Here is a 19,010-nt window from a genome sequence, read left to right as displayed (position 1 = left end):
TATGCACATCAAGGAGTGGTTAGTGATTAAATGAAAGAAGCTCAACAAATGTGAACAAATAATGTACAACTGATGTGCAAATTCTCCAGCCAAACTGTGCTCAATGAGTACCGGTGTGCACATTGAAACTGTGCAAACGTTTTTGTGGGTGAGATATTTTGTGTGTTTGTGGGGCTTAAGACCACTGACCTTCTAAAATTAACAACCAAAGGCCTTCAAAATTTTCTGCAGGATCTTCTGGGATCTTTTGTCATTACTTTTTATTACATAAACACATAAGATGGAACTTCCAGCTGGTAATGCAGTGGTTAGAGCTACTGCCTTTGGACCCAAAGGTTTCCAAGGAACCCTTGAGCAAGGTATTTAAACTAAAAATTGCTCCAGTACAAAAAAAAAAAAACCCAGCTGTATAAATGGGTTAATCATTGTAAGTTGCTTTGGAGAATGTCACCAAAATGAGTAAATACAAATACTCATCATGCTTAGTGATAAAGAGAATATACTAAAATAGTTTTCTTAAGAGTTCACAGCACAAACAAATGTACTTTGTATGGGTGTCTTTTTTTGCACTTGTCTGCGAATGCACTGCAGCATGATTGGGTGCAGTCAAACCGCTATGGTTTACGTTAATTTATAGTGTCACATTTGGTTTGTACGCAGGCAACATCCCTTGTCCAGTATTGGATAAAAAATATGATCTCATTATTTAAGTTATTGTGCCAACTACCTTAAAGAATCACATTAAAAATGAAACACAACATATGCTTTTTTCAGGCATGGTTTATTGAAAACACACCAAAATTGATACTCTACAAACCTTTATTTTTCCTTTAATTTAACAAGCGTATTACTTGCCCCAGGATATTAGTGAAATTAACATAATACATTCTGTCACTGTGGCATTATTTCTGATCCCTATGAAAGCATTAACAACTTAGTCTTCTATGAAATCAAACCATTTTAATGTTCTCTAGTTTAAAGGTTTATAATACAATGTAATACAAGGCAAAAACCCACCACCAGTCTAGACTACACTGAGAACAGAGTGAGTGTGATTGAGAGAGAGTGAGAAAGAGCAAGAAACAGAGACAGATTTAAAAAGGAATGAAAAACAGAGAAGGACAGAGTATTATACAAAACACATTGTTATTTTTAGTCTACCATGGAAAAGTTTAAGGCACATGATAGTTACAAACACATTTGCTACGTAGTAGTACGGTTACTTTATTTTGACTTCAGTGATATCTACACAGGTAGGCCTTGCTCCTTTCATTCTGTTTCTGCCAGTTTCTTGCATTTCCTCCACAGCAGTTGTGTTTTCTAAATGTACTGTCTGAAGTAACTATAGATACGCCTCCAGACTTTTTCACATATATGAACACATTGCCAAATACTTTGGTTGTGTACTGCGAAAAGGCAGTCAGGGACAGACAGGGATTTTTTTGTCTTTTTTTTTCTTTTTTTTTTTTTGCTGATAGCACATTGTACTCAAGACAGAGAATGGATTGCTTCTTGTATTTTTTCCAAGTTAGTACATTAAGTTTCATTTATTAATGCACATTTTTGTAAACACTGTGTAAAAAATGCAAGTTTTAGAAGGTCACATCCCAAAGGTTTCAATGCAGGCACAGGCCTACTGCCTAATGGATGCACTAGTTCCGTCATCCTAAAGGTCACTTTTCTACTGCTGGGCTGCTGGACATGGTTACGTCAAACTTGTCCACCGAGGCAACGGTAGACACGGCAGCATCGGAGAGCCCCACTGAGACTGCAAGAACCTGCAATAGCTCAGAACACCCTTGTACATCTGTGCATAAGCCTTGTCATCTGTCCCACTTTCCTCCGGCAACACCAGTTCTGCCTCCCTTTTGTTTAAAACCATTTCCCCGGAAAGAAAAGAGGAACACGATAAAGTAAAAGCAACGTTATGATTTAGTTGTTACATACTGATGCAAGCTCTGTCTCAAGCCAGTTTTAAATGCCCGTACTCTTCCTCCTGGCTGTGAATAACTTCAATAACAAGTTACACCACAAAAACTGGCACTTAGAAAGAACATAAACATCTTTACATTTTTTTTTTCTCATGCTTGCTTCAAAAGACTTTAAAAGATGCATTAGTAAAACTGGAGCACATTTTAAGATAGTCCATAAAACTTCATACAACTGCAGTGAAATGAACTGGAAGTGTAACACTGTCTGTCCTCAGTCTATCCTAGCACTCTGTAAGGCCCAACTCTCCATTCAGCCTTTCTGAGCATCTACACAGTCTCTATGTCCACCCCCTACCCCTTTTCCACAGTCCTTACCCCATCCTCATTCCCTACCCCTCAATGATTTTGGCAACCAGGTCTGAAATTCACAATGTGTTTCTTCACCTTTAAAGACAAAGTGGTAGATAAAAGTCTTACTCTTGAAAGTATAAAATATAAATAGCTGAGTGGTATGACTCTAAAAGGCTTGACTCACACACTGTTAGGTTTAGCAGTTATTATTACTTGTTTTTTAACAGAAACATGACAACTCCTTGTTCACTGAGTGGGTTTCCAGAACATCCCCTAGTTTGGACACACAGTTAACAACATATTCCGGTTAGAAGCATGAATGCATTTTCCTTATTATGTTAATCCCAGCATACATTTATAAAACAAAAAAAATATAAAATGCTTCAAATGTAGCCTTTCACAACAGGAGTAAGTTCCTGTCTTTTTCCCTGCTCAAAAAATACAAAAGGATCCACACCCAAAGTTTAATTTTCCTTCTTCAACCATTTAATAAAAGCCAAACTGCAACGATCTAGGACAACCGGTAAAGTTGTTTGCGCTGAGAAATATATGTATGTGTGTGTGTGTGTGTGTGTGTGTGTGTGTGTTGGAATTAGACTTACCAGGATCTTGAGGAAATGTTTGTTTCGACCGCTTGGCCACCACTGTCTGGAGCTGTGGAACTGACACTTAAATCATCATGCGAAGGGCACCTGCAGTTCATCTCTTCTGACCTCATTAAACACTATGGAGAAGACCTTTCCAAGAAGTGGGTAAGTGCTTGAAACATTTTAGTCAATAATAATAAAACAGTGATTAAAAAAAAGGAAATGTCCTATGGGTGGTGCATTTATAAAGCCAGGTTGTGTGAGACAGTGTAAGTGTGTATTTTACTATGTTGCCTTCAAATACCCTTCGTGCTTTTAAGCCCCAAACTCAAACCACAAATATATGTCTTCCTTCCTTTAAATAACCCCCACGCCACTCCACAAGCCTTCAGTTTGTCAGAACAAGAAGAAAAATAAAATACAAAACAAAATGATCCTGGGAAAATAATTTCACAAACCAAAACCAAAAATCAAGCACAATGTTCAGTGCTGCCATAATGGAAGACGTTTTTTTTTTCTTTGAACATGGAAACAAAATTCCATTTGAGGTTAAATGGATTTATGATTTAAAAAAAAAAAAATCCTGATTTCCTCTCCATTTCATTCAACCACGTGTCAATTTCCCCAGCACCGCACGTTCTCTTCTCTTTCTATGCATCAACCACCACGTAAATAACAGCAGAAACTGCAGCTCCATTCAGCGTTAGGGTGACCTGCGTCCAGTGGGAATGTATACATGAGAACAAGTAGAAGAATAATTACTGTTTTTTAAATCTTCTTTCTAAAACTCCATTCCTGCTGAGAAGCATGAAACATTGGCTGTTGGATGGGAAAGTTCAGTTTTGTATGTATATTCATAAAGTCTGCTCAAAAGTCAAGAACAAAATGACCTCCCTCTAATGGCAGTGGTGATACATGAGATCCTCTTCTAGTTGAGATGTTGCGCTGTTGTAATTCTAAGCCTACAAAAGAAAAAAAAAAACAAAAAAAGCCTGTTTAAGACACCACAGCGTTTAGCACATGTGCCTTTAAAAGAATTAAAAATTCAGACTCAGTAATTTACTGTCAATCTTACAGATTCAAGGTGGCTGGACCTGCACAGACAAGTTGTTTAAAAGCAAAACATCAAACTGTACTGAGTAAACATGCAAAATGTGACACGGGGGGTTTTACACGGCAGATGGTGCAATGATGATGCTTTTTTAGAATGGTCATTTCATTCTAAATGAAGGAGTGCTTCTGACAGGCGCGTGATGGAGACATTTATGAGGTTGCAATGATCAGTATACTCAAGCATGCTCCTTCATCAGTTTCTTTGGCAATACTTACCTGATTAATTCATAGGATGATCACAGATCATCAATTTAAATTCCACTGATGGTCATGATTCCATTGATCTGTCTTCTATTTTCTCTAAGTATGAAGAGTATTAAATAGTAAGACCTTATCTTGAGTTTATGGCATTTTACTCAGAGCTAAGTACAACTACAAAGCATTAATAACAATTCCTGCACACAAGTGACTGCAATCATATATTCACTAAATCTGTCCCACAACAGATTTGAAAATGTACTCATTTACAATAAGAAGGTATGAATTTTTTTGCTGCAGTTATGAACGGCGCAGTGAAGGTATTATGAATGTTTCGGCATGAAAGACATGATACTTAAGGTGGCTTTATACATTTTATTGAATTTTTTTAAAGGTCTTTGACCTCCCTCCTCTGTCACCTTAACAATGCAGCGAATAAGGGTGAAATATGGATTCCCAAAAACACAGGTGTAAGACATTCGGCGCTTTGCAAGGTTATGATTAGCCTTCGGGATGGATCGAAACCGAGCACATGGGGGTGTAGCGTCTGAAAATGCCGCCTGATTCCTGGCCAAGCCAAAGCAGATGAAGGCAGTAGCATCAGCTCAGAGCAGTTAGCAGAGACCTTTCACACCTAGCAGAGACACCGTGTGGTGTGTCAGGTGAGCACTGTGCTCCCTGCCATAGGCGTGCTGTGAACGGGAGAGGGACTCGCACCACGCTTCCAAAATCATTTTACAGTGCTGGAAATGAGCGTGAGTCCTGGGATGCTTTTCTGGGAAGATCCACTTTAAATTTCAAAAAAGTACTGAACACCACACCCTTAACCACAGTGCTCTTTTGTTCTAATTTCTTTCACTTTGTCTCTCACGCTTGTGATGTCATGAGCTAACTGCTCTGGATTAAACATGGTAAAATAAGCAGTGTAAGTGGTTAAGAAGGGGGCGGGGATCTCTTTTCAAAGAAAACCTAGCAAAAAATAAACAAAGAACCTACCATGCATGCATTTAGACCCAGGAGTCTACAGGCTGAGGTTTAACGTCACAAGCATCCACCAGATTCACTGTTGGCCTGTTACTCCTGACAAAGTGTTTCCTATTTGTATCATTCTGCAGCAACAGGAGAAGGGTTAAACAGCAAAACAAGAGTTAAAACCATAATCCGTACAGAGGTGTGCAAGGCAGTGTTAGTCCCCACATAAGGAAAGCTGCAAGACAGGGTGATAAAGAGAAATTAAACAGAGCAAAGGCATGCAAACCAAGGCACCAGGATCTAGACAACTTGAAACAGAAGAGGGCATTGAGCACAGCAGGATCCCCCCACCTCCCTCGGTGGCTGCAGGGTGCACCCACCCCAGGGCTCGGAAAGCTGGGAGAAGCTGGGAGAAGCTGGGAGAAGATGTCCTTCGAGCCGCCCACTGATCGCTCACCATCTCCCACAGGACTGCATGGACTCTTGGCAGCTCTGTTCATAACTGTTTGTATTCAACTACTGTTTAGCGCCTCCATTTGGTTTGTGTTACTATATGAGTCTGTAAGTGGTATATACATTACACTATAATATACTGAATAATAATACATGACTGGAACATTATATTTTCTAAGCTGGATGAACAGAACAGACTAGTCAGCTTGCTCACGACAGAAGTACATGCCGCTACTGGGAATATAGTGCTTTGTCAGTTCTCAAAATTCCTGAGTTCAGTGTCAATTTTGTTTAATTTTATCAGACAGAAAGGCAGAGCTCAGGACAAGGCGTGCAAGGTTACCGGAAAAATATTACAGAATTAATATTAACATGTTTATAGCTGGTTTCTAAAATGACAGGATAAACAAATCTTACATTTAGGTTGGGATATTATAGACTGCTGTTTAGATTGTGGTATATATATATATATATTTTGTTGTTGATGTTGAAAGATTGCTGTGGTTAAAGACTGGTTAGTGTGAGAAGGAAGGATGAATGACGCAAGTTTTTTTTTTTTTTTTTTTGGGGGGGGGGGTGTCTTATCCTAGAAGTATGTGTGGTTGTTTTCCTAATAAACTTGTGAAATATTATCCCTCTCCATCCAGTGCCAGCATTAGAATAAACCCACCAGCACCCTGTGAAACCCTGCTTTTACAGTATCTTCATACACAAACTACAGAGCCTATAGAAGGCAACACAACAAAGTCACTTCATTTTCTGGCCCAGCGCTCCGCACTGTTCACACTTTCTTAAGAACATTTTCAGTTCCAGCTTGAGCACGTTTGTGTCAGCAGAATCTCACACCAGTGGACAATGAGGGGGTCTTCCTAAATATTTCAAGTTGAAGGTAATGCTTGGCGAGTTCATACGCTGACCACTCTCTCTAAGATCACGAAGGTCTTTTACTGAGAAGACGCTGGAGTGAAAGACTCTTAATAACCACGTGATCAATTATTTTTAAGCCAAAAAGGCTTAAAGGCAAATTGGCCTCTGTTTGGAGACTTTTGCAGGAGTATAATGATATTGTGTAGGTTTTCCCTCTATGGGAGATGTTTATCTGGAAATAACCGGCAGTAGCAGCTATCCATCTGTCTGTGCATTTTCAGAGTGAGCCTATGGAATTAGGCCTTCAGTGCCAGGAAGCTGGGCTTGGGAGGCGGCTAAAGGCCTGGTGTGTCCTACACAGGATGACAATCCATCGCAAAGCAATCCAGAGTCACCAGTTCAGCTGAATAAAAAAGAACTGGAAGAAACCCATGTGAGCCAAAGGAGAACGTCCACACCCTGCAGACCGAACTGGGACCAAATTTGTACCAGTGATCCATGAGCTGTGAGTCACTGCTACCTGCTCATATTGACTATTAGAAACAAAGCTCACGATGAACGGGAAATAGACTCATATGACACTTGAGAGTACACTGCCCTGTCCAAATGAGTAACTGATTTCGCTCCCCAGATTCCTTCAGTGAGCTGAAACAAAGGTAAAATCTCAATAATCTCACATGAATGCAGAACAAGATCGCAGAGCTAATGCGGTGGCTTGCAGTACCTTTAATGGCTCACGCTCAGTCATGTCTGCTGGCACCTCCCCAGTCTTGTACTTGTCCTTTTGGTCAATCGTGGAGTATCCATCTAGGAAGGACAGACAAAACACACGTGAGCCCCACCTTCCATGACATCTTTACAGATAAACCTGATCTGCTGAATCGCCCTTACATTACAGCTCTTGGACATGAGAAGAACAGCAGTGCTGGTGTTCATCTATAAATCCAAAACCCTCCTGCACACTGAAACATGGCATTCTTCACACTGGCAGCCCTTTACGCAGTATTTCCAATACTCCACATTAACCGTTGTCACGGACATAATATGCACAGTAAAGCACTGCTGCTTTTAAACAAATAATCTAACCTTATGCCAGTCAGAGACTTTTGGGTGCCTGTGAACATTTTGACTGCGGTTTTACAGACACCAACAATACAAGTGCAAAAGACAGCCCTATCAGAAATGCCTGCTTGATGTGCCTGGCTAACAGGTGCCGGTTCCTGGCGGACCGAACCCTTCCAGCGCTATGGAAGCCCAAGGCAGAGGGACAGCCCTCGCAGGTGCCGGGGTCATTCACGCACCAATGCCCTTACATCGCCTGGCCACCCCCAACCGTCTCACCTCCCCCACATCCCTCAGAGAATTTGTTAGCTGTACAGAAGCCGAGCGGTGCGAGGAGGCTGACAGACTGTGTTGGGTTGGGCGGCTGAGGGTGTGGGGGCGGAAGCAAAGCTGTAGTGCATCTCCCCTCCTGCCCACGTTCCGCAGGCCAGGGCTCACACCAATTACTGTCCGTCAGCCCCTCCTGATGAAGGATGGAGGCAGCCAGACAGCGCTGTACACCCTCCTCACACCCTCCCCTCATCTGCTGCCCTGTAGGAAGAGGGAAACGGTTCAAACAGTAGCTGCTGAAGGAAAGGATCCAAACAGCAGCTCTCTGATGGGGCACTGGGGAATCTTTCGCTTCTCTTAACAGACTGAGGTCGGAAAGTTAGGGTCCACATATGGCGGGGAGACTTTCAGCCGCTCCATTTACTCCTAGCTGATTACTCCCGGTTTTACTCCTTTTACTCCCAGCTTCCTGCAAGCTCACAGCTGGACACACATGTTGTTCAACGTGGAGTCTTGTGGGAAAGCATTGAGACGTCAGGGAAAGTTCCTTGCACACTTCACTAATAGACAGGCTGCTTTTAATAAAAAGAATCGGTGTTTTATTGTCATTTCCACACCGCAAACTAACCTGCAGATTTAAACGGATCAATTGACCTTTATGAGAACGTTTCATGAGAAATTTCCGGATGTGGGTAGAGCTGTCGCCTGGTGTGTGCAGCACTGGAGTCAGAGTCCCCGCTCCTGCCAACCCACCTCTGGCCATTTGCCCAACACTACACAAGAAGCTCAAAATTAAAGTTTTCCATCTTTGACCTGATGTGGTAGTATGAACTCCATCCCCTCAGAACTACTGAACCCCTCCAGCAGACTGATCTCTTTCGGACCCATTTCCCTCCCAAGCCCCTGAAACTTGTGTAACTTCATTCTTCACCACGTGTTACTCTCATCTACCCATTTTCCTGTTTTTGTGTCATAGCTACCAACTTTGAAGGTGCAGAGGGAAGAATGATCAAGATCCACAAACATTAAAAGGAAAACAAATTTAAAGGTTTTTGAGATTCAGTGAGTCGTGTTCATGCAAAAATGTTATGGCAGAGCTCTAGAAGTGGGTGTCAGATTATCATGAAGGAACTCAAACCCTAACTCAACTTAATCCTCTTCATCTGTGGCGTTGGTGTCTTTGTTCAAACTTGGTTTCCATCAAAACAGTGGATCTTGACTAGAATTTTCAGATTTAAGCTCTAAGCTGAAATAAATCGACTGATCTCAACAAAACAGCTTTAGTGACGACCGAGCGCCGTATTGCGAACGCCTGTGAACCGATCACTTCGTTCTTACCCCGTGGACTCTGATCGCTCCTTCATCTTGGGCTATATTGAAACTGCCTGCTGAACACATGGACAGTGACCGTTTTCCCATCTTACTCTAGAGTCAATATGTGCTTCGGAGTCATTGACTAGGTGGCACCAGTTTCTACATTTCTTCAAAAAGTGGACATTGATGTTCTTCTCTCTGCGTCTTCAACTGGAAAAGGTGCACTGTGATGCTATGTATTGAACAAATATATTGTGCTTCAATAACTATGTTCTCTATGTTATGCTTCTAAGTCCTCAGCCTGCTGTGAAACAGTTTCCTTTGTCTGTACGTTGCCTTGGAGGAAAGCATCTGTCAAGTGCATAAATGCAAATGTGATGTAAATGTCAGATTCAGAAGATAAGCATGACTCTGCACACCTCGATATGGTTGGCAATGGTGAGAAAAATGCTCATCTAAGTAATGGCTCTTTAGGAAATTGACTGCGGAACACAATGAAGATGGAGAGTGACAACCTCCTCTTATAAAGTGACGTAAATTGCGCCTTACCTGGACCAAACTCGTCCATAGGTATCATATCACCACTGCCAGATTTCTTGTTTCCTGCAAAGTATGTATATATATATATGCCATTTTCAAATAACTGTGACACATTCGCTACTGAGCCACAGCATCGACACTAATAAGCCGTTGCAGAACACCCCGACCTGCTGCTGTTGTTACAGGTCCGGCACAGGGAACAGGCGGGAATGACCGTCTCGCGCGCATCACGGTGCCAGCAGTCAAGCCAGAAACAGAGAGTGAAAGAAAACAAACAGTGCTGCCGAACCCAGGACCTCCGCGTCTATGAAATGTCTGTTTCTGTGGGCGGCTAGCGCTCTTTGGAAGTGCGCCACCGTGTCTGATTATCCGCAACTCCCCGAGCGTTTGACTCTGGTGAGGTTTGCCAGCTACCTGCCACCTGCCCGCTGGCCTGGCAGATGAGTCACCCTCCTAATCATCCCTGACCCGAGCCGCTGACAATGCACAGGAGACCCACAGAGAACCATAGAGAACCATACGCACGAGCCAAGCGATGAGGTGAACAGGGTGTGGGGGAGGCAAGCACAACCAATTGACTGCGCTCCGACACCGTATCTACACCAGCTTCCCCACCACGGCCTCTTTAGCCTCTTTAGTGCAGCCCACGAGCCTCCATTTGTGGAACTTCAATCATAGCACAAACACATTTCCATGGACAACGGACTCTGTCCTGCACCTGTCCACCCGACCCACATGCGGCCCATCACAAACCTTGGTTCTTCTCCATCAGGGGGAGGGTGGTGTCATCGTAGCCCGCTTTCCCGCTCTTTGGCCCCTTGCTCTGGCTGGCGACTGTGGGCTGAACGGCAAAAAAAGAAGGGAGGCTCCATCAGTGCCGGGGCAAGACAGGCAAGGCATAGGCGATGAAAAGAGCTTTGTGGGCAGGGGCTTCTGGTGGGGGGGGGGGGAGGTGCCAGCAGACCTGGAAGTGGGTTTTGTTCCAGCCGTCCTTGCTGAGCACGTTCCTCAGCTCCTTGTAGCTCCAGACAGTCTGCAGCACGTGCGATGCTGCCTTGGTCTCTCTCTGCGATTGACTGCGGAGAAAGAGGCCTTAGTGGAGTCAGGCTGGAATTAAAACCATCAATCCCCACAGTGGTGCCAGGAGCGCCTCTGTAATCCCTCCCCTACTAGACTGTAGTCTGTTTCGTTCAATTAATCAGCTCCTTTTAAGACCCTCTGTCAGTCCCTCATTTTATTTGCCTTCACAATGTACCTTTATAGAAGATCAGCAGGAAACATTGTTCATATTTTTATTAGTCTGGGAAAAATCCGAGCAAGATACAATGCACATGACTGGACCTTGAGAGAGGGGTATTTGAATGCCTGGTCAGATTTTTTCCCAAAAAACAAAAGAAAAAGACAAAGAAGAAAACAAATTGCTTAAAAAGGTCAGCTGATTTCAATATTTAAATAATTTACTTGTATTAAACATTAATAATAACACAAAAGTCTTTCAAGAGCAGAGCGTGCGTATAGAATTGATATGGAACCATCCAATACTCTGCAGCACAAGATGTTTTGAGCAGTGAAACTGTCATATGTCCGTACTTCCCCTCATGTCCATCAAGTGCGGCTGGTCAATTTCTTCATTTTTCTAACAATGTTATTATTCGGACGCTATACAAAATGTGTCTTTTATTGCCTTATTTTATCATATTATGCCGTTGCTTTAAAATAAAACATTTAATTTACATATAACAAGATACTGCCTATCAAAATTATTTTTAAAAAAAAAACATGCAAAATGATATATTGGAATGACGAGCCAGTCCTGACTGGACAACCCTCTTCCACTGTGGTCACGTGTGGATGAAGTGCAACGGCAAAAATAAAAATATGTTGCATAAGAAGATGAAACTCAACCTCCAGTCAAACCCCAGCGGATACATAGAAAGGAGTTTGTTATGATGATGCATTCTGACGTATGCAGATGAATTAATAGAGCAAGAGTGCTGTAAAGAGCACAGTAAATAGAAGGTGAAAGGAAACGTCTCATTAAGTAAAGGGAGGAGAAAGAAATGCTTGGTATTGCTGGCAGTCCAGGCATTTTGGTTAATAGTGTTAGACATGCAGAACCACTGAGACCATTTGAGTGATCCATCTGCTCACTCTAAGGACAAGCTGGGTCCTCTATGAGCCCTAAGTGCAAGCGCGCATGCACACACACACACACACACACACACACACCTCGTCCGGTTGATGGCCACCAGCTTCTCCACTGCCTGCGCCTGCACCAGGGAGCGTGCGTTCTCCGAGCTGTCAGTCACGATCTCATGGATGGTGTTGAGCACGGCCACCACCGTGTCTTCCTCCAGGTTCTTGGCCGGCCGCTGCTGGCCACTTGGAAGGTTGCTCACCAGGTCTCGCATGGCGTAGCTCCCTGGGTGGGAATGATAAGAACACAGATAGTCCGTGAGGTTAGAAGGGTAGGAACAGATGTCTGGGGGACTACACATCTCTGAAATACTCCCAATAGTCGACCACGTTATTTCTCTTTTCAAAAGTATTATATGTCTTTATCGTTCCATCCATCCATTTTCTTGAGTGCTTGTCCTACTAGTGTCATGGAGACAATAGGGAGAGCACAGCAGCCCAGACGCCCCTGTTCCTCACAACTTCCTTCAGCTCAATCCCGGGGGATCCCCAGTCGCTCCTAGGCCAACTGGGAGATATAATCTCTCCGGCAGGTCCGGGGCCGACCTTGGGGCCTCGTCCCAGTTGGCCATGCCTGGTATACCTCCAAAGGGAGGCACCCAGGGGGCATCCTTACCAGATGCCTGAACCACCTCAACTGGCTCCTCTCAATGTGGAGGAGTAGCAGCTCTACTCTGAGCTCCTCCTGGATGGCCAAACTCCTCACCCTGTCACAGAGAGTGAGTCCCAACACCCTGCGGAGAAAACTCATTTCAGCCGCTTGTATCCACGATCTTATTCTTTCGGTCATTACCCAGAGTTCATGACCATAGGTGAGGGTAGGGATGTAGATCGACCGGTAAATAGAGAGCTTTGCCTTATGGCTCAGCTCCTCCTTCACCACTACAGTCTAGTACAGTGACCACATTACCGCTGCTGCTGTTCCCAGCCTGCAGCCGATCTCACGCTCCCTTCACCCCTCACTCGTGAACAAGACCCCAAGATACTTAAACTCCTCCACCTGAGCCAGATTTTCTCCCCTTACCTGGAGGGGGCACGCCATCCTTTTCCATGAAAGAACCATGGACTCAGACTTGGAGGTGCTGATCCTCATACCAACCGCTACACATTCGGCTGCAAACCGTTCCAATGCATGCTGGAGGCATCCGTGTGACGGCCAAAAGGACAACATCATCCGCAAAAAGCAGAGACATCACCTTCCGGCCCCCACATATATCTTTATTTTCATTTCAAATACAGCTCAAAACCTTGGGAAGCTGGCTTACACTGCGCAGTCAAGCAGAGTGTCAGTCTTCCGCTAATCCTGTCTGATGAAATAAAGAGCGATGCCTTTCTATAATTCTTGTGCATTGCTCTTCTGGGTGGGGTCTGTGGGGGTCCAAGCCCTACCTATCAGGTCCTTGTTGCGGCGGTCGATGGACAGGTTGCGGAGGGCGATGGCCACGGCCCGGACCACCTTGTCGGAGTCGGAGCGCAGCAGCTCCACTAGGATGGGCAAGCCCTTCTCCTTACGCACCGTGGCCCGTATGTAGTTCGACCACTGTGGGATCAGAGGCAGAAGACCGTCATCTAGGTGAACCGCAAAAGCCAGCTCTGAAACCCTGTAATAACATCTTGTTCCACAACAGATACGAACAACCCCCAGAGACACTCAGCCACTCCTCTCCTAGAGCTTTGCCGAAAATACATAATTTGTTCCTGTTAAACGCAAATTGATTTTTTGTGCTTCCTTCTGCCACACAAAAGGCTGCACTTTGATATGAAATTGTTCCCAGGAACATGCAGCCAAGCCCCTGAGATGTAATTATACTGCTGCAGTGTCATAAGACTGCCAGTGGGGGGCAGTGTTGAGCCATAGAATGGCAATCCCTTCAACTTCTCCAAGATGAAAAGGTATTTGGGAAAAAAAGCTTTCAAATCCTCTTAAGGGCCAAAGACAGGACAGGTCCATCTCATAGATTCAGAGGCTTGATTTGTTCATGGCTCAACATTCCAGTTTGTGTGGAGACTTTCAGATCAGCCTCAGCTTAGACAGCGTAATCACAGCGAATGTAGGATGTTCCTGCTCAACCAGATAGCTCCTTCACCTCCGCAGCACCAATTCAGCCGTCGTCAGGCTGTTCCTGTGCCACTTGTTGGATGGTGGATAAGTATTTGCATGAGGACGACTATTCAGGTAGTATGTGCTTAGAGCGGTTGCCTTCTACTCAGGATCCAGGTTCAAATCCCCCATCATGCTATACTTACCCTTAACTGATTTGGACAAAATTGCCAGCTGCAAAGATGAGTAAGACATTGTGATTCACTTTGAAGGAAAGCGTCACCTAAATTAATTAATAACTTTGAACCTGTTATTTTAATTGTGATATTACATTTACCGCAATCAAGGGTTGTGATTGGTGGAGACAACATTGGCCAAATAAATAAATAAATGTAAATATTTGTGTGCACTAGTATCAGCAGAGCAGCAACACAGTCAAATGGTTTATGAGTTTACCTAGGCCACTGTAATTGAACAAACTGTCAGCCGAGAGTCATAATAGATCTGAGACACAGAATGTGAACAGCACCTTTCTGTTCCACGGTGTTCTAACTCAGTATACAATCCCCAAATGCTGTGTTTCTCTTCAGCAGCTCCAAACACGTGATCCTGCACTATTCCGCCTGGAAGGTACACATCCCATCTCATCCCCGGACACAGCCCACCACGCCTATACCCGTCCCCCATACTCACGGTCCACTGGCCAGCACTCAGGTTCTGCAGGGCACCGGCCGCAGCCTCCAGCGTGTTGTAGTTCTGGCTCTCGGTGAGGAGAGACAGGTAGAGCCTCACGACCTCTGGCTGGTAGAGCAGCTCGAAGCCTGTGGGGAGAGGCCGAGTGTGGCAATTCAGACATCCGGAGCCTTCCGTCCCGCCCCGTAATCCCACAGCCCGAGAAAGGAGTCGAAACCCCGGGTGCCGCCGTTTCTCTGAATCACTGCGGAGTTTGTTGAAACACTGACTTTGCAGCGGAATTTACCCTTGAATCACTAGAAATGGAAGAGACGTCCAAACGCTCTAAAGTTTCCCAACGCTCTGAAAATTAAAAAAAAAGAAAAAAAAAATGGCCCGAGGTATAGGACACTTTAAATACCAATAGGCTAATAGGCACGGTGCTTTGCAGTCGTTATCCAGTCCGCATCTCGGACGCTGTGTGAACGCGATCAATCAGCGAGGTCGATGGTGTCTCTCATGCCATCCAGCTCGGGAATCCGGCTCTCCCAGCTCCACATGCTTCCTCCATAACTCTGCAGCGGTTCGTAGCTTTCCATAATGCAGCTGCCGCTGACCCTGCAGCCAGGGGGCAGATCTGCTGAGGGCAGCGCATTGTGATGCTAGCAGACAGGACACCTGTGAGCACTTCCCTGCACATGGCCCGCAGCCCACAGCATACTGGCACAGCCTCTCCCCCACCTCCTCCCCTAACACCTTTACCACAAACCATGAGCAGAGCTCCTGCGCAGAACCACTGCCCCACACTGCCGTCACTTAAAGTAAAGCTCCCCGTTGTCCCTCCACAGCCTCATGTACAAAACCAAGGACGCCACTGCCGAAGACTGCCGTGTAAAGTCACTTTGCGGTCAATCTCCGGTGAAAGCACAGTGTTCAGATGCACAGTCTGCTCATGGTGCCCTTCGGCCAGTTGTTACGAGTGTCCACATGGAGTGTGACAAGGAGGAGTGTGTTCAGAAGGACCTTGATCACCAGGAGTGTGTTCATTAGGACTATGTGTTACATGGATGTGACCACATGGTGAAGTGTTCCTACACTTGTGCAGCTCCACGGAGAGACAGCAGGAGACGGGCAGAAGGTGGAGAAAGGCGTGTACAACCTCCTTCTCCAGAGCAACAGGGCTGCAGACCTTTAGGTGACGTGAGGAACTGGAACGTGGCGATTGATGCTGCCATTCCTCCCCTACGAACGTCAAAGACAAGTGTGATGACTTGTGTGGGTTCGAATCCCACCTCTTGCTATAGTTACCCTTCATCGGGTACTTACCCTGAACTGGTAGAGTAAAAATGGCCCTGTAACACACACACACACACACACACACACACACACACACACACACACACACACACACATTATCTGAACCGCTTGTCCCAGATGGGGTCACGGGGAACCCGAGCCTACCCGGCAACACAGGGCGTAAGGCTGGAGGGGGAGGGGACACACCCAGGACGGGACGCCAGTCCGCCGCAAGGCACCCCAAGCGGGACTCAAACCCCAGACCCACCAGAGAGCGGGACCCGGTCCAACCCACTGCGCCACCGCGCCCCCCCTACGCCCTGTAACATGAACAGGTAAATTACTGAAAACCATTTAACTTCGCCTGTAGCTCTGAAGAAAAGAATCGGCTAAATAAATGAATGAAAAATGTGACTCAAAGCAAATTTTGACACCACTGAAGGTAAGAAAAGAAATCACTTTTCACTGATGCATTCAGGCATTTTGAGCTCTTTCAGGTGTTATTGCTGCTCGAGAGACAGAGCTCGATTACACAAGGCACACTAGCGTTCCTGATGGAAGTGCACGCAGAGAGGGAAAGAGAGAGCTGCACACAAACCATGTTTTAAGTCTTTCTGTTGGGCTGCCCTTCTTACTAGAGACCTCACAGCACTGCTGTCTTAGCGGACATGAGGACGAAGTGCGGAAACAGGAGCGCTAGCCCAGCTCTTGGCTGCCCATCACTCACTGAGAGCACACACCTTTCTCAGTTGTATTACAGATATAGGTTGGGTTCAAAATCTGGGTCCTCTGGGTTCGAGCTGCACCACCTGGTGCTCCAACGTACACACTGTCACTGTTTTCAAATATACACGCCTGGTGACATACTGAGAAGCAACAGCATGACCTGGAATCTTGTTTCTGCATTACCTCGGGGAGGGGGTGAACTGCGAGAAGACACTTTGCTCATTTCATCTAACTCTGTCTCACAAAGCCTGGGTATGTAATTTTTACACTGCTTATACATGCTTATGCTTCTTGACAGCTCGCTGAGAAGACCTATGGTACCTAGAACAGTTTTTGGATTATGCACTTGTGTGGAATGCCTTCTGCCTCCTGTTATACCACTCACAGCCCACAGCTCACTTCAAGCACTGCACCATAAACTATATGGGTCATAACTAGGATACTTTGCAGTAAATAAGTACGCTGGTTCTGTGAGCTACGAACATTACAGTTGCAAATATTTAAGAGATTATTTATTTATTACTGCATTTTTTAACCTTCCTATTGTCAAAAATTCCTGTCTGCTGCTAAACAAAAGTCAGCAGAGCTTCTGTGTTCAGGCATTGCCTGGCAGTAAAACGCACCGAAACAATACAGAGGCACAGAGAGTGGGAATACCTTCTTTTAGTTTGCTTTTACACTGTTTCCAGCTCCTGTCTGGGGCTCCTGTGTGCCAGTGATCAGTGACAAGATGAGGGATGGCGCACTTGTTTATGGGATGAATCAGTCAACAACTGGCACTCCACAGGGCTTTGTGGAGAATATATGTATTTTTTATTTTCAGTCATTTAAAATCTGCTTTAACTGTAATGGAGCTGCCCTGCGACGGACTGGTGTCCCGTCCAGGATGTGCGCCCCCACCCCTTCAGCCTTGTGCCCAGTGTCTCCGGGATAGGCTCCGGCTTGCCGCGACCCCGCTCGGGACGAGCCTTTCTTGAAACTGGTTGGCTGATTGGTTGTAATGCAGCTGGGAGTTAACAAAAATGTTCAAATGAAGGCAAAGAATATTTTATCTACTTTAGCTATATCTAAGTTCTTTTTTTAAAAAAATAAGCTTACTCCTAAATAAACTGTGGGGTATGCAGTATGTTTTATTCAGCTGTTATTGATTGTGCCTTAATGGTAAAGTTGACTTTGGAGTTACAAACAAACTGAGTTACAAACACACTTTTGGTGACAACTCAAGTGACCCTGCACTGTTTGCCCTTAAGATCCGGTGAGGAGTATCTGAATGCGAGGAGGAGAAGGAGCAGCAAAGGAAGGACTAGTTATCTCCTGTGCCAATGCTACCCTTACTGATGTTTACCTGTAGGTCAGTCAAATGGCAGCTGGTACGATAGTGGGTGGAACTGCTGCCTTTGGACCCAGAGGGTTGGAGGTTTGAATCCCACTCCCAGCTGTAGTACCCTTGAGCAAGGTAATTACCATTGTGTAAGTAATTGTAGGTAGATTAACACTAAGTCGCTTTGGAGAAAGGCGTCAGCTAAACGAATAAATGTCAATGTACCACCTGTACAGTTCAAAGAGCCGTCATCGACTTCCCAGCAAGGGAGCAAGGCAGCAAGTGTCGCTGCACCTGGACCGCATTAAAAATGATCTCCTGCAGAAGAACTCCATTTCAAATTAGTGTTAGAAGTCATGCCGCATCTATTATGCACATAAAAGTTATTTACATATTCAATCTTCCCGAGTCCTCGGTTTTCCGTGCGCATAAATTTAAATTATAGATGTTCCCTTCCTACAATATATACAGCGTTTATTTTTCTGAAAAATAAACATTTATTATATGAAACAGAAGTCTAATAAAAGTTTATGAGGACAAAGCCAGGCCAACTTTCTGCAGCTCTCAAAAACAGGATATCCCTGATTCCAGGCTGCCCGGTAGCAATAAGCAAGTGAGATTAATACAATCGCAGCGTGTGGTGCAACTCCAGCTCAGACACAACACACAAGTATGCGCTTGTAAACAAACACATCGCTTTAAAGCCGTCGCAGACAGTAAGGAAAATAAAGATAAATAAAACGGCGGAAAATCTGTGCTGCGGCTGCCTCAGCCAGCCGACTGCTAATGAAGATGCAGGAGGATGGACGTCTCCCAGACAGCAGGCAGCTGGACGCGAGCCACAGCCACTTGCCCGGGGCCGAAGTCGTGAGCGACGGGGAGCGGGAGCTGTACGATGATCGCCGGCATATTCCGTCCAACCTGTGAGCCAGGGTGCCGCTCGCATGCGGGTGGCCATGACTGAGGGAACGGAGACGGGCACTGTGCCCTCTTCCCACCCTCCCCTGCTGCAGCTGCCCTTCCTCCACCGTGTCTCGCAATCAATGGGACAATGCTGCCAAAGGGCTGAGCGAGCTTTTGATACACCACCCCCCCCCCAC

The 19,010-nt window shown here is 45.2% G+C and overlaps 1 protein-coding gene across 10 annotated transcripts in view; it reads right to left on the bottom strand.

Annotated features, from left to right (window-relative positions):
- Nucleotides 1-764: 764 nt before the first annotated feature.
- arvcfb (ARVCF delta catenin family member b) overlaps nt 765-19,010 on the bottom strand; it is a 159,392-nt gene continuing 141,146 nt past the window's right edge. For 6 of the 10 annotated variants that reach the window (XM_018762494.2, XM_018762497.2, XM_018762495.2 and 3 more), the window contains 10 exons: nt 14,589-14,716; nt 13,244-13,394; nt 11,888-12,080; nt 10,623-10,734; nt 10,412-10,499; nt 9,668-9,721; nt 7,814-8,065; nt 7,197-7,279; nt 5,177-5,289; nt 765-3,831 (listed from right to left, as the gene is read on the bottom strand). In XM_018762494.2, coding sequence (XP_018618010.1) covers nt 5,188-5,289; nt 7,197-7,279; nt 7,814-8,065; nt 9,668-9,721; nt 10,412-10,499; nt 10,623-10,734; nt 11,888-12,080; nt 13,244-13,394; nt 14,589-14,716 — 1,163 coding nt within the window. In that variant the 3' untranslated portion in view covers nt 765-3,831; nt 5,177-5,187. The remainder of the gene's footprint in view (nt 3,832-5,176; nt 5,290-7,196; nt 7,280-7,813; nt 8,066-9,667; nt 9,722-10,411; nt 10,500-10,622; nt 10,735-11,887; nt 12,081-13,243; nt 13,395-14,588; nt 14,717-19,010) is intronic. The other 4 variants (XM_018762500.2, XM_018762501.2, XM_018762502.2 and 1 more) reach the window with 4 other exon arrangements.

Source organism: Scleropages formosus, chromosome 12 (assembly GCF_900964775.1).
Source record: "Scleropages formosus chromosome 12, fSclFor1.1, whole genome shotgun sequence".
Taxonomy (NCBI): domain Eukaryota; kingdom Metazoa; phylum Chordata; class Actinopteri; order Osteoglossiformes; family Osteoglossidae; genus Scleropages; species Scleropages formosus.
The sequence above is the reverse complement of the archived record's forward strand: the minus strand, read 5'-3'. Positions and strand labels throughout refer to the sequence as shown.